Genomic DNA, 24,302 nt, shown 5'->3' with positions numbered 1-24,302 from the left:
AGGAAAATCAATACCTGGAGACACACTCCTAGTCACAACACACACACACACACACACACACACACCACACACACACACCACACACAACACACACACACACACACACACCCACACACACACACACACACACACACCACACACACACACACACACACACACACACACACCACACACACACACACACAACACACCACCACACACACACACCCACACACACACACACACTCACACCCAGGAAAAACAGAAACCACACAAATTGCATCATTTATGACCGTCTACAAGTCGACTCTCCCACAAGTACGAAAACTCATCACAAAGTCATAGAATCGCAGAGTGTGTGTTTGAGACGTCTGATGTGACGATGGGAAACGTGACAGTCGTTTCTGCCTCATCTTTCAAACTAAATCACAAAGCGTGTGTGCACATACGAGTAACCTACTTTTCGATCTCGCTGTTTTTACAGGTGCGCGGGGCGCAGGAGGAAGAGCAGGAGGATGAAGGAGTGCCGGGGTCTGTCTTGCTGCTTTCTCCGTTGCTTGTTGAAGGCATCTCTGTAAACACAAACAGGAGGCATGGTTAACACTGGACAACAAGCTTCAATTAGCATTCAACAGCTCAATGCTACATTCCTAGAAACTGTCAAAATGAGTAGATTAAGTGAAACGAATATATAATAATATGCTTTATAAATACAAGACTTAATTTGACAACATCTTGGCTCTTAAATTGATTAACTGAGCTCATGACTTGTGGTAAATGTTACACCTATTGAATGGGGGATTTGTTTGCTAATAAAACCTATGGCACTTTTGACAAAGATCTATCTTTTCGTGTGAGTAACTATATACACTTTATATGAAGTCCTGCAATACTAAACTCTTATTAATACATTTGTAAAATGAAAATCTTACCGTCGCTGGCCCATTTGGAGCATTCAGGCGTTATTCTGTTAGAAGGCATCCCACCGCTGCAACACAGAGACACAACAGTTAGTATTAACCTTTAGGGTGCATTCCATTAGCCAACATTAGTTAACTCTGCTAGCTCATTGTTAAGGTTTCGTACTTGAGCACGGCCCCCCGTAGCGCCTCCCTCTCCCGGGCCTCCCCCTGGTCCTCCCCGGCCCCGGAGCAGGGGATGATGTCGGCCTCGGTGTACTGCGCCTTGCCGTACTCCAAGGTGTCGTCTCCGTCCACGTCTAAGTCTGCGTCGCTGTCTGCCGCGCTCTCCTTGACGCTACACGTGGCGAAACCAGTTCCTGTGAAAGTAATTCAAAGACCATTTTTTAGGATTATTTATATTTCACATCACTAACCTTGGAAATTGTGTGCGGGAGTGTGACAGAACATTGGTCCCAAGTGCTTTGATATATTGAAAAACTGGTGATCAGCTGAATTTTGAGCCCACATTTAAATAGTACAATCCCACAGCTAATCACTCGTACTCCAACGCAATGCAGTGAGGTTTGTTCTAAAAGTTATTGAATGAATTACATGCTAATTGCTGCTCAAAAAAGCCCCAAAGTGAAAAAACACTGTTATTGTGGCACATGAAAATAGCAATGTATAGAAAAATCAGAAGGGGGCATTAGAAATCAAAACACTGTTTTATTTTCAAATATTTGTACATACTTAATACATTTTTAATTACATATTGTTATCATTACGTATCATTGTATCCCTTAGCTGAAATATGGCTATAATTTCTTCTTTTTTTAACTACACAACATAACTAACTTCAAAACTTCATCCTGAGAAACTTTAAGATCTTACATTTTGCTCAGTTAAAACTTTACTTTTTCCCTTTCCAATTACAGGTCTGTAGATGGGAAAATATTTGGTCAGAAAGACAGCGTTCAGACATGGGTGAACTGATGAAGACTGACACCTCGCCCATCAATCCCTGAGAGAAAGAGAGGGCGAGTGTGTGTGTGTGTGTGTGTGTGAGTGGCACTTCTATAAACCCAGTGATAAACGCTCAGACAAACCCTCACCGCTGCCTGACTGCTCCCTTCAGCTCCACTTAGCCACAGAGCTGGCTGTGTGTGTGTCCGTCACTTAAGAGGCGTCTCCTCAGTGTTTGTTTTAGACTGTCTGTCCCTCTGTCACTTAGGACCCTTCTCTCCAACCCCCTTGAAGGAGTGTGTGTGTGCACGCACGTGTGAGTCAGTCTACCTGTCACTTACTTGTGTCTATCTACCACGCATAGGTAGGTAAGGTGTGTGTGAGTTACTATTTGAGCACTTGCAGGTGGGTAGGTGTGTGTGTTTCACTTGAGATGTGACTGAATGTTTCTGTGTGTGTGTGTGTGTGTGTGTGTACCAGTGACAGGCTGACAGCCATCTTATTTACACCTATCCCAATTTCTACAAGCTCTTAGCTGGACTAGTGTGCTCTGTGTGTATGTGACAAGTGTGTGTGTGTGTGTGTGTGTGTGTATATGGGACCAGATTGAAGCTCGACACCGTTGACAGCCATCTTATTTAACCCCCCTGTCCCAGTATGTGTGTCTCGATACTTGACTCCCTCTCAGTGCACTACACTGTTTCACTGTGGCGTCTTTGTCAAAGTGCAAATCAGCCGCTCTAAGACTCGTCTTGGAGGAGATTTAAACACCTGCTCCTCCTCCTTAACTGCAGAATTCATTTCAGTCTTACTCTAGAAAATCATTTTAAAAATGAGGCTGGAGGAGAATGAATGTGAGTGTCGAACGGTAAAGCCAGCAAGATAACACGCGCCACCAATGCTAAGCTGTTTTACTACAGGGGCCATGGTTTTTAGTGACCAAATAAAAAGGACCTTTTAACTTTTATTTGGTCTCCGCAGCAGAAGGGATCATACGGTAACAATGGGCACGCAGTGTAAATCTCTGCTCCGCTCGGCTACTGAGGCTTTAGTTACTCAGGGCACAGCAGAAGGTGAACAGAGCACGTGTCACATTATACCTGGTTGAACTACATTCATTTTTTCACTGGCAGATTTTCTAATCGCTAATTAGTTTGGTTAGGGTACAGTTCTGTGTTTCAGGGAACTGCGTTTTATTTCTGACCTGTCTTTCACCTACTACAACCTTTTGTTGACGTATGAGGTCCATACTTAGGTTCACACATGGAGGTAGGACCAATGTTCTCTGGTCTTTTTACATCTAACCTTAAGCCAGTCTACCCAGAATGCCTTTGTCAGAAAGATTAGGTACCAAGCTTTGAAAGGCAGGCTTCTTATCCAGCAGATGTACATGAGAGTAAAACAGATATCCTTTACTGCAAACCACCAATGCTTTAGTGGTTGGGGCATAATCTGATCAACTGATTTCACTATAGATCTTGTGGCTAGTTAGCCACAATAACTGGCTTCAAGAATTGGAACTTGGGCATGTGGGTAGAGGTTTTTCCAGATGTTGCCTCAACCTCAAAGCCACAGAGATGCTCCAGAATCTGTGCTTTGATCATAAACCCGACATAAGTGGATCCATAAAAACCTGTAGCCTGAGGGATTATTAACTTTACAGGTTCTGTACAGGACTGATCTGAGGATCAGTTATGGGTCTAAAATACAGTTGAGAATAAATAAAACAAAGCACAAGACAAAGACTTTTCAACTAACCGGGCAAATATACAGTATATTACAGTAGTATATCGATGAGTGTCGATTTTTGTGGGGTGATTTTGGGTCTGTTTATTTAGTTAATTTAATGGTTGTGTGAGTTAGTCTTTTAACTGTTCTAAGAATAACCAAGGCTGCTTTGATGAATGTATGTATTTCATATTTCTAAACTGAAACTGTGGCCTAGGTCAGGATGCCGCAACACACAGAATTGCACGAATATATCTTCAATAGCAGAGGTTGACCAGTTGGACTATTTTTAAATATCGCCCAAACCTTAAAAGATGGATATGATGTGTTATTTTCTTACAGATATGTGGCCTATTTTAGCATAGACAAACTGTACATGTCTTAGGTGTTTTAAATGTGAGCATATGTGTGGCCCGCTGTGTGTGTGTGTGTGGTGTGTGTGTGTGTGTGTGTGTGTGTGTGTGTGTGTGTGTGTGTGTGTGTGTGTCGGTGCTTCTATCTGTCCCTCTAAGCAGTCTTGGCAGGCCAATCTAATCTGGCCAAGGAAAGGTCAGCCCCACTCTAACTGCCTTTCACTCACATTATGCACCCACATCCCACCCCCCACTTTCCTTTTTACCCCTCCACCTCTTCTTATTTATTCCTCACCTTATTTCCCCTCCTTTTTACGTCATCACTCCTTTCTTACCTTTATACTTTCGCATTTATCCGACGTATCCCCTTTCTACTAATGTTCCCTTCCTTGTGTTTTTGACTGTTCTCTTTTACCACGTTGATTTTTCTCTCTACTCCTGTATCAATTGTTCTCTCCCCCCCCCCCTTGTACCAGTTTCCTCTCTTTTTCCGCTTGACAGGCGTGATCAATACACACACTTCCCGACTCCTACAGGGCCATCCTGGTCTGCCTCATTATCATAACCATCTCCTGAATACCGGTGACTCTTAACATGCTAACTACATGTTTTATCCTCTGATTTACATGTTTGCGACAGCGAACACACTCAATCTACATAGGTGTCACCTCAGCGCTGCTACAAGTCAAGATCTGAGGAGGCAGGCGGGATCAAAGACTCATCAGGCTGACTGACAGCCCGGATCAACCAATCCACCGACCTCGCAGACATTCCGTTACCATAGCAATTATCTGGACCCTCTAAGAAGCAGAGAGGAGGAGAGTCAAAGGTCATCACACTATCTTTCTGCCATTTACAGGTCAGAGAGAGAGAGATGGGGAAAGGGAGACAGACACAAAGACGGCCATCTTTGAAGTCCATTTACAAAGCGCAGATTTTCTCCTCTCTCTCAATCCCTCTGGGCCATCTCATCCTGCAGTAATCCCCCTCTTCTTCTCCTCCTCCGTCTCTCAGGACGGGCTGATATCAGACCTCTGGATCTGTCTGCCTCCCTGTCTGCGGATAAACTCACAGATCAACCACTCTGTTCAATGCCTGGTAATGCCAATGGAAAGCACTAGAGAACCAAATATGAATAGGAAAAAAACTAAAAATATGTTGTATTCAAATGTATTTTTAGTTTTGGCTGTCATTCCAGCCAAAATGTTCATAATTGATTACTTGGTGAAATATCATTAAAGTATTGCAGTTGTTTGCTGGATATCAGGAACTTGAAGTGCTATTGGACAATAGAACACTTTGAGCACCCCCATTGGGCTCTGAAAAACTTTGTACTGAATTTGAAAGTATTCCCTGGCATCGTGCTTTCAAAATGATTCCATTGTGAAAGAACAAAAGTGTCTATTTGCAGATCTCTCAGAATGTCTTTTTAGCCTTGTTAAACTATTCTTTAAATATTTCCTCATTGTAATCTACATTTATTGGAGTTTAAACTATTTTATTAAGGATCACTTTTTTGTGCTGCTTGATTGAAGACAAATAATGAGAATAATTGATTTGATATGAAAATAAGGGCTTTGCACCCTTAAAGTCTGAACATGTTTACGTTTTGGAATCTGTACAAAAACTGGGCTCTCTTATCGGCGCTAATATCAAAACAATTCAAATGGCACAATCCAAAGTGCATGACATTATGATGAAAACTTGGGCCACATTTTTATAATGTATCCCGCAAGGTTAAGAAGCTAAATCTAGTTGCTTTCCGGCTCATAAAACGGACACTTGGACCGACAGACAGTCCACTAGACAGATGAAGAAGGCTCTCTGTCTGAGCTGAGGCTCCTTTCAACCTGGCTAAGCCGGTGCGAGACACAGGGAAGTCTTCCCTCACACAGAGTTCAATCATAAACGGATCTTGTTCGATTTTCCTCCCTCCCTCCCTCCTCCCCTTGAAAGGGCCCCGTTCCCTCTGCCTTTCTTCCTGGCGCTCTCAAAGGGAGGGAAGGATGGTGGCACTTCACAGAGGGATAGGCCCTCTCTTCATGCCACCAGCTGAGGAGACCCCCTGCAACATCTCTGTGTGCGTCTGGCCCACGCCGGCCCTCCAGAGCCTGCCCGATTCAGCGGCGAGTGTTAGAACCACTGAGGAGCTTTCAAGACAAAATCCACCTTCTGAGCCCTGAGCAGAGTGTGTGAGTGTTTGAAGTGGTTCTCCCCAGGCCACCTCAGTTAAATGTGTCACATCACAAGGCCCCCTATTAGAGAGCGGCAGAAGGGTCCTGTGTCTGCTCGCTTTAACGACGTGAAAGAGAGACGGAGCGCCGGGGAGATGGATGGCCACCTCCCACCCCGCGAGCTGTTCTTTGGAGCGCTACAGTTGAGATTTCAACATTGATCTGTCTTGTCTCCTCGGCTCTCTCTCTCTGGCTTGCAGGTGAGGCTCAGCATGTGTGTGTTTAACAACGGATCGAACAGGCAGAGCTGGAAGGGGACAGATGAAAGCCGAGGCAGAGGGTTTGAAGGAGCCTCTCAGAGATGACAACGGCTCTTTACCTCCATCTGTGCACATCTTGAGGGTTTGCCTCCAATGTTGTTTTTGTATCCACATATTACAGATAAACACACGTGAGGCCACAATGGGGGGCACAGTGCGGAATAAATCATCTAACCCAAAAGTCAAAGTAGATACATTTATCTTTTGGGTTTTTAACATATTATAGACAAAGTGATGAAATAAAGAAATAGTAAGTATATATATCTATCTATAATGAAATTATTTGTAGCTCCATTTTGCGTTCCCAACAGGAACTTATCACTGTTATATTCTACAGACTTTCCAAACAATACATCTAAAAACTATAAAGACATTAACCAGTTCATTATAAAGCATAGGCTGCAGCACTTTTAATTAGAGATGTCCCGATCTGATCACGTGATCGGGGATCGGAGCCGATCACATGATTTTTAAAAGATCGGAATCGGGAGAAAAAGATCGGGGATCGGGAATCCTTAAAAAAATTATTTTATTTAATGTTACAAAACAAAAATGACCATGTTCACGTCTTAAAGTCATCCTGAGGCCTTAGTTTTGGTTTAAAATTACACAACATCATGTATGTGTTGCTTCTTTTGGGCTTATTTTCAGACCTGGTTGCTTATTTCTCTCAAATCTGGCAACAGAGTGGGCGCAGTGTCTAATAGTAGCAGTAAGCTAACGAGAGGCTACGTTCAGCTGGTGACTCAGGAGTCGGGACAGAGCAAATGTCAGGAGTTTGGAAGTATTATAAAATTGAAAGCGAAGGCAGTGTAACAGCCAGATGCAATGTTTGCAAGAAGGAGGTTCCGAGTGGTGGAAAGAACAGAGCTACGTTCAACACGACCAATCTAATACGATTGTTTGTTTTTTCTTTTTATTCCCCGTTTTTTTTCTCAAATTGAATTTATTGAAATCTCCAATATCAACGTAAGAGCTTGTGCCTCTTCGGGGGGTGCTAACACTTAACCATAAACGCAGTGATTCCCACAGCATGTTAATACTTTGGGGGGCCCCCAAAGTATAATGGCTCCCCCCAAAGTATAATTTGTGTGTTTTTTTAATTTTTTTACTCAGTGAGCACTCATTTGCATTTGCATTGGTGGCAATGAGTGCTCAGTGAGTAAAAAAAACTTAAAAAACCATAAATTATACTTTGGGGGGAGCCACCCATAAATTATACTTTGGGGGGAGCCATTATATTGGTAAACAGCCTCTATGGGCGCGAGTCCAGACCCACTTTTGGAATCAAATGATGACGTCAGTGGGATTATCTCCTTTAACAACTCCTAAGCATCCCCGGGACAACATCACTAGCCCCGCCCCTAAAAAGGTGTGAACTTGAGCCAATCAAGGACTACTACTACTAGGTCGTCCTTAGACGAGTTTGCCAACGGGTTCGCCAATCCTCACGGTCCTCCATACACCCGGCCAGCTCTGTGGAGCTTTCCACCCCCACATCCTTCCTCAGCACCTCCACGTATGTTGGCGTGGGGCGCCCTCTTGGTCGGTGCCCGTGTGTTGGCTCCCAGAATACTAACTTGCCAGCTGGAAGTTCCTGGTGTCGATGGCAGTGACCTGCAAATTTCAGTTTCCTGGATGCCACCTTGTCACTCAGCCTGGGTAGCCCACCAGGACTAGCCCCGCTCCTACATTTTTGAGAGATTTCTGAGGAGATTTTTATTCACGCAAGCCCCCCCACACCACCCCGAGTCGTTCCCCCAAAGTATATTTCATTTCTGTGGGAATCACTGATAAACGTTATCGTTTACTTTCTCCGTCTTTATATGTAGATATTACTTTTCTCCGTTAATCTCCGTCACGTTGTTTCCAAAGCAACAACAACTTCCTGTCAACCGCACTACCTCTCCTTCAAAATAAAAGCATGTCCATAAATAGGAAGCCAAGACAAATTACACTTAAGACATATACAACTGCAACGAAAGTAACCAACACAATGCAATATCCTTTTCAATTTCAAAGAACACAAATTGGGTTACATTAACAAATAACTATAAAACAACAATACTGTAGAATAAAAAAAATAAGTGGTTCGCTGCTGATTACTATTGAATTGTGTTATTGTGTGTGTGTAAGATGGAAATATAATACTTTATATAAATAATGTTTATTCATGTTATGTTAAGCTGCTGTTGTTCATTGCATTAATACTAGACTAGTTAGTCCTAAGGCTAGAATATTGCACTAAGCCACATTTTTATTTTATTTTATTATTTGTGACTGAATGTGAATGTGTGAAGCTAGTCAAGCTACCTCTTTCCAGTAGAGTTATTTTTGTTTTGTTACTGCACTATTTGCACTCAATTTGTTTACATGGTTATTTTGTGGTGGACCACTGATAAGCTTTATTTTGTTTTGATCCAATGCTGCACAACTGAACTGATCCAATGCTGCTGTGAAAAAAAGAAGCTATATCCATGTTAGATAGAATGGATAGTTGGGTACTGTCATTTAAATAAAGAAAATAACCTTAAGCGACAACTTGAATGCTTTTTTTTCTCTTAATGCATTGCATAAAGATCAGAAAAAATCGGTATCGGCAGATTGTCAAAATCAAATGATCGGAATCGGATCGGGAGCAAAAAAAGGTGATCGGGACATCCCTACTTTTAATATGAGTAAAGAAATATGTTTCTCCATTCTGGTCTTTGGGTGAATCAAGTATATACAGTAGGGCTGCACGATATTGAAAAAAACTGACATTGCGGTTTTTTGTTCCCCTGCGATATATATTGCGTTTTTTTAACCTGTTAAGCCCCAAGGTCCCGGCGGGTACTTTACTTTTTTTTTCACGACACTGTCTCAGGGGATCTTAATATTTAAGAACCTATTAATGTGTTATATCAGATTAACGGGAATAATCTCAGCTAACTGACGATACAAACCATTTTTACCAAAACAAAACACAAGTCTCATAAGAAGCATCTAAATGACCCCTGAGCGAAAAATGCTAACGGACTTTGGCACAGAACTCAAGATAAAAGTACCCTTATTACTTATCGTAGCTGCACATACAAGATATCCGATTAAAGCTGAGGTTCCACAGATTATATAGGTATTAGTATCATCACTGAGTGATCTGAACTCGCGACAGGGGAAGCAAACACAGACATCACAACACGTACCTTTACGGAGCTTCTAGGGGAGATCGTCTCACCGTAGCTGTCAATCTGATCAAAAGACGTGTTCAATGGCTTTAAAACGAGAAAAAACGCGGCTGAATCGGTTAATCCATAGGTTTTTAACGTCTCTGTATACATATAATAATTTCATTTATAATCCATAATTCCATTTTTATGTAAAAATCGCAGAGCAAAAGTTAGCTGCTAATGGTAGCCACCAGAGTGGCTGCTGCTTCCGGTCTTGGCTATGCGGCAGTCTCACACACACATTACCAAATAAGGAGTGAGAGTGACGCGTAGCCAAAACCGGAAGCTGCATACACTCTGGTGGCTACCATTAGCAGCTAACTTTTTGTGCTCCGATTTTTACATAAAAATGGAATTATGGATTATAAACAATTGCTTCAAAGCCACAGATACATTATTAACCTATGGATCAACCGATTCAGCCGCGTTTTTTCTCATTTTAATGCCATTGAACACGTCTTTTGATCAGATTGACAGCTACGGTGAGTCTGTGTTTGCTTCCCCTGTTGCGAGATCGGATCGCTTAGATACCATACTTAAATAATCTGTGGAATCTCAGCTTTAATCGGATATATTGTATGTGCAGTTTCAATAAGTAATAAGGGTATCTTTATTTTGAATTCTGTGCTAAAGTGCGTTAGCATTTTTAAAAAAAATGAATAAAACCGCACGTCCCTGCGGTGTGAATATCGCGCATGCGCATATCGCGGTTATCGCCATGACACGATATATCGTTCAGCCCTAATATACAGTATCATGTATTTCATTAAATCATTGTTGTACTACTTGCTCAAACAAGTTAAGCATAAGAACATTAAGTGAAATGAGTTTGGCTAAACATAAAATCACAAGTTTGAAAAATGTGAGGAGCAGAAATGTGACAGAGAGCTATCAGTGTGTGTGTTGTGTCACAGAGCAGCCGTGCTCCCCAGTGACCAGCCCTCCCATACAGCGCCATAATTGCATTTCTGGACACCCACCCACCCACTCAGCTCAGCTGGGCTTGGCAGGACCCCCACTCCCGCGGGGCGAACCTGGAATTCCCCTCAGAACACTGCTGGCACCATTGTGGCTCCCTGGTCCCATTCAACACAGCTGACAACAGACTCAACACTGAATTGCTGGCTAACGTGTAAGAAGGGGAGGTTTGAACTGAAAGGTAATTACACCAATGATGGCTGAAATATGTGGAACATTTTAAAATGTAAATGCGTAGAAAGGACTTCAAAAGGTGTGAAAAAGTTTACAAATCGCAAAAATCGTAAAAGCATTTAAATGCAGTGTTCCCAGAATGTCAAATATTACTAAAAAGGTTTAAAAGCTATGAATTAGAAAAGCTAGCATGCATATCCTACATGAGCTAATGGTGTTATGATGTTTGAAGGAAGTCGGTGTGTTGGAATATGTGAAGTGTGTGTGTGAGTGTACCTCTGAAGCCTCCTTCCAGCAAGGCTGTGGCTCTGATCCTCTTCTGCCCCGCCCACTCGTACTCCTCAAAGCCCCGCCCATTTTCTCCATCTGCAGAGTCATCGTCACCTAGCGTACCCTCACGCTGACACAAACAAACGGACACATGTTAATGAAAGCAAACATTTCACACATTTGGTGGCACTTTGTTCTTGAAAAATAGTGGTGAGGTGTAAGAAAGGCCAGATCTCCATAGGACGCGTTATCTGTACTATACCATGAGCAGCTGTGATGAGCACTACTATCGTCCGTTGTCAATAAAACAAGAATACATTTTGTTTATCTAAATAACATGTTTTCATAAAAACTACTTGAACCTAGCAACTTATTCAGTGAAAGCTCCTACTACTTCCTTCTTCTGCTGGGAGGAATCTTCTGTGACATGTTATACCTTTTTGTTCCTATACTCAATATGTTTTCAACAGGACGTAAGCTTTCTCTGCTTTCAAATTAAAGGCCTTTCCATCTTGGAACAGATTCAAATAAATGCTCTGTTTAGCCAAAAGAAGGCTGTTTTGTGGCCAATTTAACCTGCTGTTTTGGACTGAAACATGTCACTAGTTTCAGTACTAAGAATAACAAACCGCTCACATGGCATGGTACAGCACTTTAACGCCTAGAGTGCAAAAGAGTTATTAGTGATTCTACAGCTAGTGGAACAGAGAGAAGGCAGTGGGGTGAGAAACAAGTGGATTAGAGGTTAGTGGTAACGATTTGTTGTCTTTTTCGTGTATTCTAGGAAAGAACAGAACTGCTGAGCATCTACAGGAACGAATGACTGGAGACTAGGGCTGCTCGATTATGGCAAAAATCATAATCTCGATTATTTGGGTCAATAATTGTAATTGCGATTATTAAATGCGATTATTCATTGACTTTGAAAAAATCCATTTATTGGAGGAAAAAATGTGAACAGTATGTTTTTAACAGTTGATTACCCTGAACTTTAAGTATAATTCAACTGAAAAACCAAAATTAATAATTATTTAAAAAAAAAAATCGTTTTATTTCGATTACGTTGTTTTCGTAATAGTTGCAAGCCGTAATCGCGATTAAAATAAGATTAATTGAGCAGCCCTACTGGAGACCAAGTTGGATATTATAGGCTGTCGTTGGGGTGACATCTACATACAAGAGAGAAGACTTTTAAAGTCTCCCTGCGTGGGCTTCATCTTCAGCAAGCATAGGCCAAATTGGTCCTCATCTACAGATATGAAAGAGGTAACTGATCATTCAGGAGACGCATGCCAATGGATAAGATGCAAACTTGTCATATGGGATAAACCAAAGCCTTTAGCTTAAATGTTGTTGTGTCTGCTTTGCTACATCAGCATTTAAGACAGGTTCATATTTTAACTTCAGCATATTTAAACTTCAGCATGTAATTCACTAATTGAATAGAAGCCACCAATCCACATTCATTGTAATAATGGTGGTAACATATATTTAATGACGCAGGTATTGCTCTCGCTAAAATGACCACTATTCCAGTTGATCGCACTCTTTGGAATTATCTTTTTGGGAGTTATGTGTAGAACATTTCTTAATGGCAGTTGATAATGCATTGCTGTGCACTCGCTTTAAGTTTGCCACAGCAAATTGCACTCCTAGATCTGTTTCTAATGTGAAAACTATTTAACCTACAGTAAAAAATACTGCTTTGGAGTAGGGCTGAACGATATACCGTGTCATGGCGATAACCGCGGTATGCGCATGCGCGGTATTCACACCGCAGGGACGTGCGGTTTTATTCATTTAAAAAAAAAAAAAATGCTAACGCACTTTAGCACAGAATTCAAAATAAAGATACCCTTATTACTTATCGAAACTGCACATACAATATATCCGATTAAAGCTGAGACTCCACAGATTATTTAAGTATAGTATCACAGCGATCCGATCTCGCAACAGGGGAAGCAAACACAGACATCACAACACGTACCTTTTACGGAGCTTTTACGGGAGATCTTCTCACCGTAGCTGTCAATCTGATCAAAAGACGTGTTCAATGGCATTACAACGAGAAAGAAAAAACACGGCTGAATCGGTTGATCCATAGGTTGATAATGTATCTGTGGCTTTGAAGCAATTGTTTATAATCCATAATTCCATTTTTATGTAAAAATCAGAGCACAAAAGTTAGCTGCTAATGGTAGCCACCTTGGTGGTATGCAGCTTCCGGTTTTGGCTACGCGTCACTCTCACTCCTTATTTGTTCATGTGCTGGTGTGTGTAGAACTTCCCCTGCATGCACAGCAAACCACCAATCACAATCATTCTTGATCAGATCACAGCAGGCCCCGCCCCGCTAGTTTGCAGACCATCAAAAAACACTGGTAAAAAATGAGTGAGGCACAGGAGGACAATACCGGTGAGAATGAAGATTTACTTCCAAGAAGAAAAGCAACATCTGCCATCTGGAACTATTTTGGCCTATAGAAAAAAACCTATGGATTAACCGATTCAGCCGCGTTTTTTCTTTCTCGTTTTAATGCCATTGAACACGTCTTTTGATCAGATTGACAGCTACGGTGAGACATCTCCCCTAGAAGCTACGTAAAGGTACGTGTTGTGATGTCTGTGTTTGCTTCCCCTGTCCGAGTTCAGATCACTCAGTGATGATACTATATACCTAAATAATCTGTGGAACCTCAGCTTTAAATCGGATATCTTGTAAGTGCAGCTACGATAAGTAATAATAAGGGTACTTTTATCTTGAGTTCTGTGCCAAAGTGCGTTAGCATTTTTCGCTCAGGGGTCATTTAGATGCTTCTTATGAGACTTGTGTTTTTGTTTTGGTAAAAATGGTTTGTATCATCAGTTAGCTGAGATTATTTCCGTTAATCTGGTATAACACATTAATAGGTTCTTAAATATTACGATCCCCTGAGACACTGTCGTGAAAAAAAAAGTAAAGTACCCGCCGGGACTTTGGGGTTTAACAGGTTAAAAAAAACACAATATATACCGCAGGGGGGAAAAAAAAATCGCGGTGTCAGTTTTTTTCAATACCGTGCAGCCCTACTTTGGAGTACATTTACCCGAAATGTATTCCAAAATGGCATTGCAGTGCAACTTTTACGCAATAACAGCACCAGTATAGAATTGACGTCGGACTGAAAAAGTTATGCACAATCACTGCACCTCTAGATTTGTCAATGGTCAAGTCTTTCAGTTAATCCCATATGATGAGAATGCAGAACCACCACGTAAAGGAAGGTAGGAGATATTGGTTGGCATTTACACTAATCTACAGAAGTGATTGGACAGCATCTACAGGAAGAGAAGGGTTGACAAGCTGTCCCACTGGTTTCAGGGCCAAGAGTGCACTACCTGGATCAGGCATTGTTCCACATGTCTACTCATATCTTCCTCGCTCCCAGCCAAGGGGGCGCTGCACAGCGGACATACCTGGCCGCCCTCCTCAGGCTTCCTCCTCTTCATCTTTCCTATACGTGCTGGAAATGGACAGACAAGGGAGAGACCGATACAGATTTTAATGTCAATGTTTATAATCACGTGAAGGGTTAGTACAATTCAAGCACTTTCAAGGTACCAAAAAGTTCCAGACTTTCAAGCCTTTATTATCTAATCTGGATTGTTAATATGAGTATACATTTACACTCAAAATTATTTCAAAACATATTTCTTTTTTACCAGTTATTCAACAACGATAAATGTATGTTATGATTCGGTTAGTGCATTTCATGCTTGCTTATTTTAATTGGACCTCATTGGACTTATCTAGCTATGAAGTACTTTTGTATTTATACGAGTGATGTGTAGATGAAAAAACAGAATATGTTGAAACTTCAATCATTTCTCAAAGGATTTTTCTTCAAATTCACATACATTTCTAACTTGAATTGTTCAAATGAAGCATTTTTCAGACTTTGTAAGAAACACCTACAATAAAAAACCCTGAGGGATATTTGTGTTGGATGGATGTTCCTGGATTGGATATGCATTGTAATATAGCTGCCCTTCATTCTCAATGCTTTAAGTCCATAAGGCTGAGAGGAGGCGGAGCTAAACTTGGCCCCTTCTGAAATGTGTTAAGAAAGAAATGACAAGACGTGACAGTCTCAATCCCCCTTCCTCCTCTCTACATCCACACCCTCCCTCTCCTCTTGGTTCCTCCCCTGCCCTCCTGTCACAGCTTCCCCCCACCACACACACATTTAATTAGAAATTTAACAGAGCAGAACAGCCGTCATTGCGCCCCGAGTCTCTGTCGTTTTTTCTTAACTGCAAATGGCGCGCAGGGACATTAATTTTTAGCTGGGTGGGAAAGCAGAGGGGGCCAAAAGGGACATAAGGAAATACAGAGGATGGAGGGAGCGAGGCTGAAGGGTTCAGGACAGAAACGGCCTCCTCCTCCTCTCCTGACGCTAATCGAGGGGAGCGTGGTTAAATAGAGAAGGGAAGGAGCCGCTAATTAGGTCCGGCAGGGATCTCTGCCCCCCTTCAGCCGCTATACCCCACATGAGAATGATTCCTGGTTCCACATGAGGGCGGAAAGAAAGTAATGGAGGGCGAAGTTTAAACTAAGTTTCTTGTCATGGGCGTCAAGTGCAAAAGGCTGAGTTATCTGCGTGTGCCCTGAGACTAAAACCAGCACAGTTCTTAAAATAAAGATCTGATGGGATATTAATGCTTTTTGGGTTGACAAAGTGGACATGGGTGACTGACACAAGTTGGCAGGTTTTATTCAGTAGCACGAAAAAGAAAGTCAGCTGACATTTGACATCGTTGTAATCACTTCTTAAAACTCATTAGTTAACAAGCCTTTAACTAATGATGATGACACCACTCTGTTTTGCCCGACATCCATGTTCCACTTGTTTTGACTTCCTTTTTTTGTATTACTGCTGCTTTTGTTGAAAAACTGTGGCCGTTTCTCAATCTCGAGGATACTGGATTCCAAGCCAATATTTCAAGGATGCTACGTCATCAAGTGGCGCAGCAGCACCGTTCCAATCTCCAGCATACTTGGAATTCCACAGAGGCCGCGTCCTTGGTTTGGGGGAAATTTCGAGGCTGCACATGGGTAGACTTCGCGTCCATAAAATCCCCACAATGCTTTGCGCACGGACCAATTTCAAAAACCCTTGCGGAGAATGGCTGAGCCGACGCAGCACACATTTAAATGTAAGTATGTGGTGGCGTAGAACATGTGTTGGTAAATATGTTACTTTGTTACATTTGTTATCACCAACAATGTGTTCCATGAAAGTAAAGCAAGTTCATAATTAGATAGACATCGTGAGGTATTTATTTTCGGTACAGTTTATGTTGAAACCGTTAGAGAGAGTGGCACACTTGTTAGCCTGTTCCATTCTTCTTCGTTTTCCGAAGCCGTGGCTTGGAAGTATACTTGCTTCGTTTCTGAAGGAAGTGACTTGGAAGTACGTGACTACCAAGCCAGCATCCTCGAGATTGAGAAACGGCCTGTGTGTGGGTTTGGGGAACTTTGACCGCATGCTCTGTTGCTGCCTGATCGACATGTAAAGCACTTTGTGACGCTGTATCAATTAAGTTATTATTATTTGTGTTAACATGAATGAGTAATCATTCATGAAAAAGTAAAAACTGGAGCCACAGTTGTCTGTCATGTGACTTCATTAATGAGTATTGATAGATAAACATCATCAACACCACAGAAAATACACATAAGTAACTTGTGTTCCAATAAATCAAAAGCACACACAGTTCAGAAATGCCTACTTAGGTAAAAAATACCATTATAAAGACTCATTGTATAAGAGACCTTTTTTTTGTCTCACCTTGAAACTGGGCATATTATGTCATTTGTGTTAATCATTATTACATTGTATCATTCGTTTTTTAACTTGTTTTGCAATCATCTCCTGGAACTTGAATTCAAGTGTTATCCATTTATTATATTTAGCATTCATGCTAAATATAATAAATGGATAAAATGCAATATTTTAAATTAAATAATTATTTGTATTTATTTTATAAGTAAAGTAAATCATGAAAACGACCTTAAAATTAAATGGAGCCATGTACAGTATATTATTAAGCCACATTAAGAAGATAAGTGAATCAAGACGCTGTGTGTACATACCATTCAATCTTGTTTGCCTGTTTGCTCGAACTCGTAAAAACGTCTGCAGGCAGAGAGGAAAGAAGAGGGAGGAAATATACATTAGATAATAAATAAACAACATAACATGTTTACAAGTATGATAATAACTTTTCAGAATGGGATTGCTTTGGATGCTGAGACTGGGGCACTGTAAACAAACCTACATGTCTAGTGATCTCCACATCCTCCATGACTCTGAGGCTTCACCCTCAGCTCATTCTATTGCCGCCAAAACTCACTGCTGCAAACGACCAAAGTGTGTTTCCAGATAGTGTTCATCGCTGCAAACTAACGCCAGTTTCTACAATTTAATACGGATGGAAAAGGATTGAAAGTGGCGCTTCGAGTCGGCAAATTCTGCTCATGTCCGACGCCATGTTGGCTTGTTTTGATCACGTGACGCTCTGGGGACGGAAGTGAGGAAACGTCACATGTTGTTCCAGATATCAACCGCTAGGGGGAAGCAACGAGTTTCTTTAAATGCTCTTTTTATTATTGGGGTTAAGAGTTTTACATAGCCTGCACATCTGTTATACTCCTGTAGGACTGTTTATTAAATATAAAAAATAAGGAATACAACATTTTACTTTAAGATATTAGCTTGGCAGTGGTTGACTTTAACTTATTAACATTTTGAGGTTCTTGTAGGCTACTACTAAAGCTAGTTGAGTAGCACTTGAAATGTTTTAGCTCTATGAAACCTGATGTACTTATATGATTCTGTCTTCTTCAAGTTTGTATCTTTGGTCGAATGCACTTATTGTAAGTCGCTTTGGATAAAAGCGTCAGCTAAATGTAATGTAATGTACTAAACTTGATTATTTCCATGTTGTGGGAGATAGACTTTTTCTTGGAAGCCAGTATTGTATTTTTTACTCCACCACATTTAATTAATTTATATATTAATAACTGTGAGGAATATGCAGGTATGAGAAAGGAGAAGGAGAGAGAAGAAATAATATAATAATAAGAATGTAGTACATTGAACCACATAAATAAATAATAAAAACAAGAACAGTAAAATTATAAAAAATATTGTTTCAATTATATAAACTTTTTCTCATATCTTATTTTTTATATTGTTTAATATTATATCCAATGTTGAATCATCAAATGTCAAATTATCAACAAGACAGCATTTTTTCGCAATAAGTGAAAAGCCAAAACAGGTTGAGAACAACTAAATTAATCGTTTATAATGCATTGTATTTTTTAATCACATGTAGTTTTAATAATTTAATTTAAATCTGCAAATAACATTGCAGTGAAAACTTGTACGGTAGAAGTATACATTAGGGAATAAGGTGTGTAAAAGGAACTCAAAACTGGCCGCTTTGGAATGAAATTTCAGTCTACACTTATTTAAATTAATGTGGAATATTTGGGGTCTCGGGTAGTTCAGGATGCCTGGGGTGAAATTCCCTGTATCATTACCAATAATGGTCTTATCGCATTGGGAAATACATTAAGTGAGGTCAGATCTCCACTTTTGTCTTGCGGAATGTGCACCTCGGGTCTACTGGGATTCAAAGACAGAGGCCTGTACGAACGTCTTTGGCTTTATGCTGACTAAAGCATCCCACTCGCAGTTATAGATGCCCTCTCTTTGACACGGGAACAGTGAGCAGACAGCAGTCAGGCCTTCTTCTGTTCTAGCCCTCCATCCATCTCCACACTCCTTCCCTCTCTCCCCTATCCTCCCCTCCCTGCTGCCTCTTGAGTTATTGGCCCACTTGCCTCGCGTGGCCGCCACTACTACCGTATCATTATGATACACTCACTGAACAGCTGCTGATAGGTCAGGTTTTTAGAAGAATGGAAGAGAGAAAAAGCACTGACAGGCAGAGAGAAGGTGGCAAAGTCTGCCATTATGCTTCATTTTCAGGGTGGTAAAAAGAGTCACCATTGACTTAATCATTTGTATAATATAAGGTGATTTCAGCAGTTTCACTTAATGAGAAAATCTACTTTATCGCTATAAGGTCTTTATGAGCTGTGTCATCCTGATCGTATGGATGTAACGTCTGTGTGGACTTAATAGTTCGTATTTTATGGTGTAAGGGGGGAAACCCACTTAACCCGGAGATACATCATCGCCAGAAGAATTCCCCGAACAAACTTTGATGAATTTAAGAGATAAAAGCAGTCATGGTGGCTCTCGAGACATGTGAGATTTAAAGGGATTGGCCTGTTGGTCAACCTAACTGCTGATAAGGCATGGGAAAACCTACCATGATCCTCTGCTGCTACACTGTAATACATCTGTCTGATGGAATTCACTTTGATATAAAATACAGGAAGTCTCAGGGTTTGCTAAATAGTTAAATAATTGTTGAGGATGAACGGATTAACCAGATTTGTGACATTTTGTGTGAGAGAAACAGAATATATCATCTCATTTTAGAACATTGGACAGCAAGTATTAGAACCCCGTATTGAGCAATACAATGCAGCAGACTTGTGTACTGCGTATCATATTTTTCTCCCTAATTCACACTCTCTTGGCATACCTTTTTCTAAACATTATGACTAGAAGTAGCTTTATCTTTGTCCAAAAAGTGCCCAAGAAAAAATGACATTTGACACATTTAAATAAATGCAAATTGTAAAATGCGCTAACTTCCCATATTAGTGGATTGTATGAAATGTTGGAAAATAATCTAACAATTCCAGAGTGTGTGGTGAGTATGATTGACTTAGTGCCCTTGTGACCACACTATGGTTGGATATTGGTACAGACAGTAAAGATTAGTGTAAACGTAGACAGTGAGCATGACCTGGTATCTGTCGGAGTGGTGGGCGTCTTCAGAGGACATGGGCGAGACCACTGGAGACTCTCCCTCACGCTTGATGTGCACCGACAACAGCATTGACTGAAGAAAGAGAGAGAAAGGGAGAAATAAAATGTCTTCTATATGCAGATGACCCTGTTATATTATCACCTAGGAGCACAGCACAACCTGTCCTCGCTTGACAGGTGTAGCACGGGAATAATCAATAAGCATGGACAAGAGTAAGGCTGTTTCAAAAAATACATATAGATCAAAGAAAACAGATACAATTTTACTGTTGTAATACAACCTCCTACACCTCAGCTTGACAATATGATCTTTAGTTTTGAATGATTTAAAATGTGCCTATGTTCCAAAAACAACAAACGCAACATCTAAATAATAGATATATCGCTAAAAGAAAATGTGCCGGATGCTAAAAAGGTGTAACAGTTAAAAGGTCTGTTGACGTGTAAGTGCTACATTTAAAGAAAGCTGGGCAATATGTTACATTATTGACATCGGGATATGAAAGTATATGTATTTTTACATTCTGGGTATCTTAATATCGTATATCATTTTTATTTTATTTAAAAAAAAAAAAAAGTCATTTTCTGAATTGATCAGGCTTTTCTAACGGTTCAATTGTTTCCCAGCTTTACTCTGAAGACCATAACATTTTGGGAACAACTGCACCCCAATGAATCCATCCATCCATCCATCTTCTCCCGCTTATCCGTGGTCGGGTCGCGGGGGTAGCAGTTCCAGCAGAGAGCCCCAAACTTTCCTTTTCCCTGGCGACATCAACCAGCTCTGACTGGGGGATCCCAAGGCGCTCCCAGGCCAGCGAAGAGATATAATCCCTCCACCTGGTCCTAGGTCTACCCCTTGGTCTCTTCCCAGCTGGACGTGCCTGGAACCCAGGTGGCATCCTAACTAGGTGCCCCAATGAATGTAAATGATATTTTGACCTTGTGTATCAAATTATTAAATACCAAAAATATATAAATATATATAATATTATTTCTGTATTATAGTCCTACACAGAAACAACATCTGGAAATCTTTACCCTTAGAGATTTCAAATGGTGTTATTGCCTCAGCTGCTGAGAGCTCCATGTCATTGATGATGACTGTAACCTGCCTGACTTTGTCCATAAAGTCCCTTCCACTGATTAGAGCTAATGTTTATGGGACGTTAAGAGGAGTTAGGGAACAACGAGGGATTGGAAATAGAGCTAGAAGGGGAGAAGAGGAGGAGGAAGGGTAAACATCTGAAAAGGAGGAGCGTAACTGTCTGACATTACAGGACACTGCCTGTCCATAAATCTGTCCCACAACACTTTGCACACACACACTCTTATAGACACACACATATCACATAATATCCTCTTTTAACCCACTCTGTGACAAAGACAATCCAGGGAATTCCTCAAGTGAAAAAGACAAAGTATATAATGATGGGAAAGAAAGAGAACAAGGGTAGAGGTAGAGCTATAGCTGTGTGTGTGTGTGTGTGTGTGTGTGTGTGTGTGTGTGTGTGTGTGTGTGTGTGTGTGTGTGTGTGTGTGTGTGTGTGTGTGTGTGTGTGTGTGTGTGTGTGTGTGCTTATGTTTTTATGTGACTTGCTTCTGCTGTTTTTTACAAGGCAGCTATGAAATATTTGTATTTACAGTCGTCTCCTATTAATCAAGCGGAAAGGGGCAGAGCAGAGGCTTAAGTGCTCGACAGCAGTAATCTAATAATAATATGTGAGAAATGACCAACCTCCAGTGCTGCCACAGTAAATTGGACATTATGCATGATGCTTTTATGCCTCTGTAAGTGTGTGAGAGTGTGTGTGTGTGTGTGTGTGTGTGTGTGTGTGTGTGTGTGTGTGTGGGCTTTCTCTTTTAGCCAGGTTTAAGAAGGTCAGGAATCATTTACCTGGGTGCCACATGGGAATATGTTTAAGTTTAATCATTAGAATATGACATTTAACGGTGTCTGCACAGCCATTAGAAATGAAGATCTTCCAATGAAATGAGGGTCTCTTAAACCAATCAATAACATCAACATGTAAAGAAGATAGGCTTCATTTCAATCTAAATCCAGGCAATTAACACACATTTTGAAGTTGTAACTCCTTATTTGACTGAAATGACTGTGTTTTGGAAAAAATAATCATGTTGTTTCGTGTGTTAATAATAAAGGCATACAAAGAGGCCTTAAAGAGATCTTAATCTGTTCACATGCGTATGAGATGATGTAGTATCCAACATGTGTGTCCCTACAGATATCACATGTTTTAGTCTGACCCAATCACCTTAGCGTAGAATAAATAATAAGTAGTCGCGTTTGGGTTAATCTCCGATCTAATGGGGGGCGGGGGGTGCATACGGCCCTAGCAGACCCCTGTGCTTCAGACTGGCCCTCTCCTCTCCAGCCTGCTGCTGAATACTAAACCACAGCGGGGAGATGCACGGTCACGGCCGGGGAGGGGGGTCTGAGCTCACCCCTGCTCCGTCTGCCTCTCTCAAGTACAAGCCCACCCACAGAGTGTGAGGGCTGCTGTAAGCCTGGGGTCAGCACCCAAAGGTGTGTGGGAATGAAAATGGGTCTCTTGAATCATTTTGGAGCTCCTTTGTTGCATTCATGTGCACGTAGGATGTTTTTTTAATCCGCGGGAGGCCATCTGACTTTTACATGGTCATCAGTCAGAATGAAAACAAACATGGAGTGTGCTTTCAGAGGTTAGATTGAAACTTTGTGGAGTTAATTCACTGTTTTATAAAGTCACCATATCATGTGATCTATGTTAACAAGATACCTTATGAGCTGGCTTTTGCTAAAGTCAGTTTGATTTATACGCAATAGCAGGTTTTTAAAATATGTACAACATTAAAAGCCCTTTTTAAAGACAATTGTAGTGTGTTATACTCTAACATCCCAAAGTTACCTCCAGAGGAAGTTTCTATGTCATAGGTTTTCAGACCTGGCAGTTAGGAAGTCTAGATCCTCTGAAATGTGAGTTTCAGTTTTCAGGTTTTGAATCAAATCTACTATTTAGACATTATGTTACAGACACAGATAGGTCTTTTGTTCCTATAAAACCAGGGCGATCAGTGGATGCTGACACTATAGGGAATGTGGAGTTGATGGAATCATAAATCCTTTTCCCCCTTTTCTGTCTGTCTGCATCTCTTCCTCTCTAATTGGAACAATCACAGTACAGTGCCTCTTGGCTCTGCTGCCTGCTGGACCACGGGAGACTGGTACTTCTCTGTGTGTGTGTGTGTGTTAGAATGTGTGTAGGGTATAAGGCAGAGGCCAGTACAGCTGATTTCTCCTTAGTGCAGCGGAGAGGAACAGGGGCATCGACGAAACAGTTCTTACAGTATAGAACTATATATCAAAATGCCCCTCTCTCTATTTGCATTTAAGGCATTTCTGATTCCAGCAGGTGGTAAAAGGCCAGTATTTCAAACATGATTTAGACAGGAATAATTAGAGATTCTCACCTTTGGGGTTCCTGGAGTGGCTGCTCCATCCTTGGGTGAATGGTTCTTACTGCAGGCGAGAACAAAGACAAACATAGGATGCAGTGAGTTCTTCGTGGTATGCAGTGCAGTATAGAATCTCTTCTCCCATCTCGGAGATCTTGTTTTATCTTTAAAACAAAACATGACATCTTTTTTGGAAGGTTTGCACATTTATTCACTTCAATCCCTCGGCCTGTCTTTCCTCTTTTCATCCATCCATCCGTCCATCTTCTGCTACCCTATTTGATGGTAATTGAAAACATTACCGCTAATGGTAGGATTACTAGGAACATCAGCTGGATGTTCTCCACTGAGGCAATCATTCCTTTACATTTGTCTCATCACACATGCACACACAAATCGCTTTTTTTTTTTTTTTTGCGCGGTGGCAAAAGCAGGAAATAACTGATTTTGCAGTGATTTGATTTGCCAGTGCAGGCAGCCTGCGGTCGCCTTAACTCTGCAATATGCGGAGGACAATCGGCTGACTTGTAAATGTTATGTGGAAGAAGGGAACGAGAGGAGGGGGAGTACAGTGAAACAAAGAATGAAGGAAAGAAAGTAAGAAACACACGTTCCAGCTGTTTCCTGTAGCTAGATACATGTGTGGCATTTTAGATAAGAGACGATCAAATCTATAATCTTGTCTCTATCCTGCAAATAAAACCGGCACATTGTTACTTTATTTCAAATCCCTTTTCTGACACTGTACCCATCTGATACATGTACTCCCCCTCCTCAATTGATCTGTTGTTCCTTCACTTTTCTTCTGTTGACCTCTTCTCCTTCTCCTTGCTCTTTAT

At 41.1% G+C, this 24,302-nt stretch overlaps 1 protein-coding gene across 1 annotated transcript; it reads right to left on the bottom strand.

Annotated features, from left to right (window-relative positions):
• Positions 1-315: 315 nt before the first annotated feature.
• LOC117535618 (E3 ubiquitin-protein ligase RNF220-like) lies at positions 316-23,527 on the bottom strand (the record flags this gene model as incomplete). The annotated part of the gene is made up of 8 exons (XM_034200143.1): positions 316-551; positions 912-967; positions 1,066-1,258; positions 11,057-11,180; positions 14,507-14,553; positions 17,187-17,229; positions 19,985-20,080; positions 23,479-23,527. Coding segments are annotated over 8 exons (724 nt in total), but the record flags the coding sequence as incomplete, so codon positions are not given.
• Positions 23,528-24,302: the final 775 nt, after the last annotated feature.

Source organism: Gymnodraco acuticeps, unplaced genomic scaffold (genome assembly GCF_902827175.1).
Source record: "Gymnodraco acuticeps unplaced genomic scaffold, fGymAcu1.1, whole genome shotgun sequence".
Taxonomy (NCBI): Eukaryota; Metazoa; Chordata; class Actinopteri; order Perciformes; family Bathydraconidae; genus Gymnodraco; species Gymnodraco acuticeps.
Note: the sequence above shows the minus strand (reverse complement) of the source record. Positions and strands in the feature narration are given on the sequence as shown.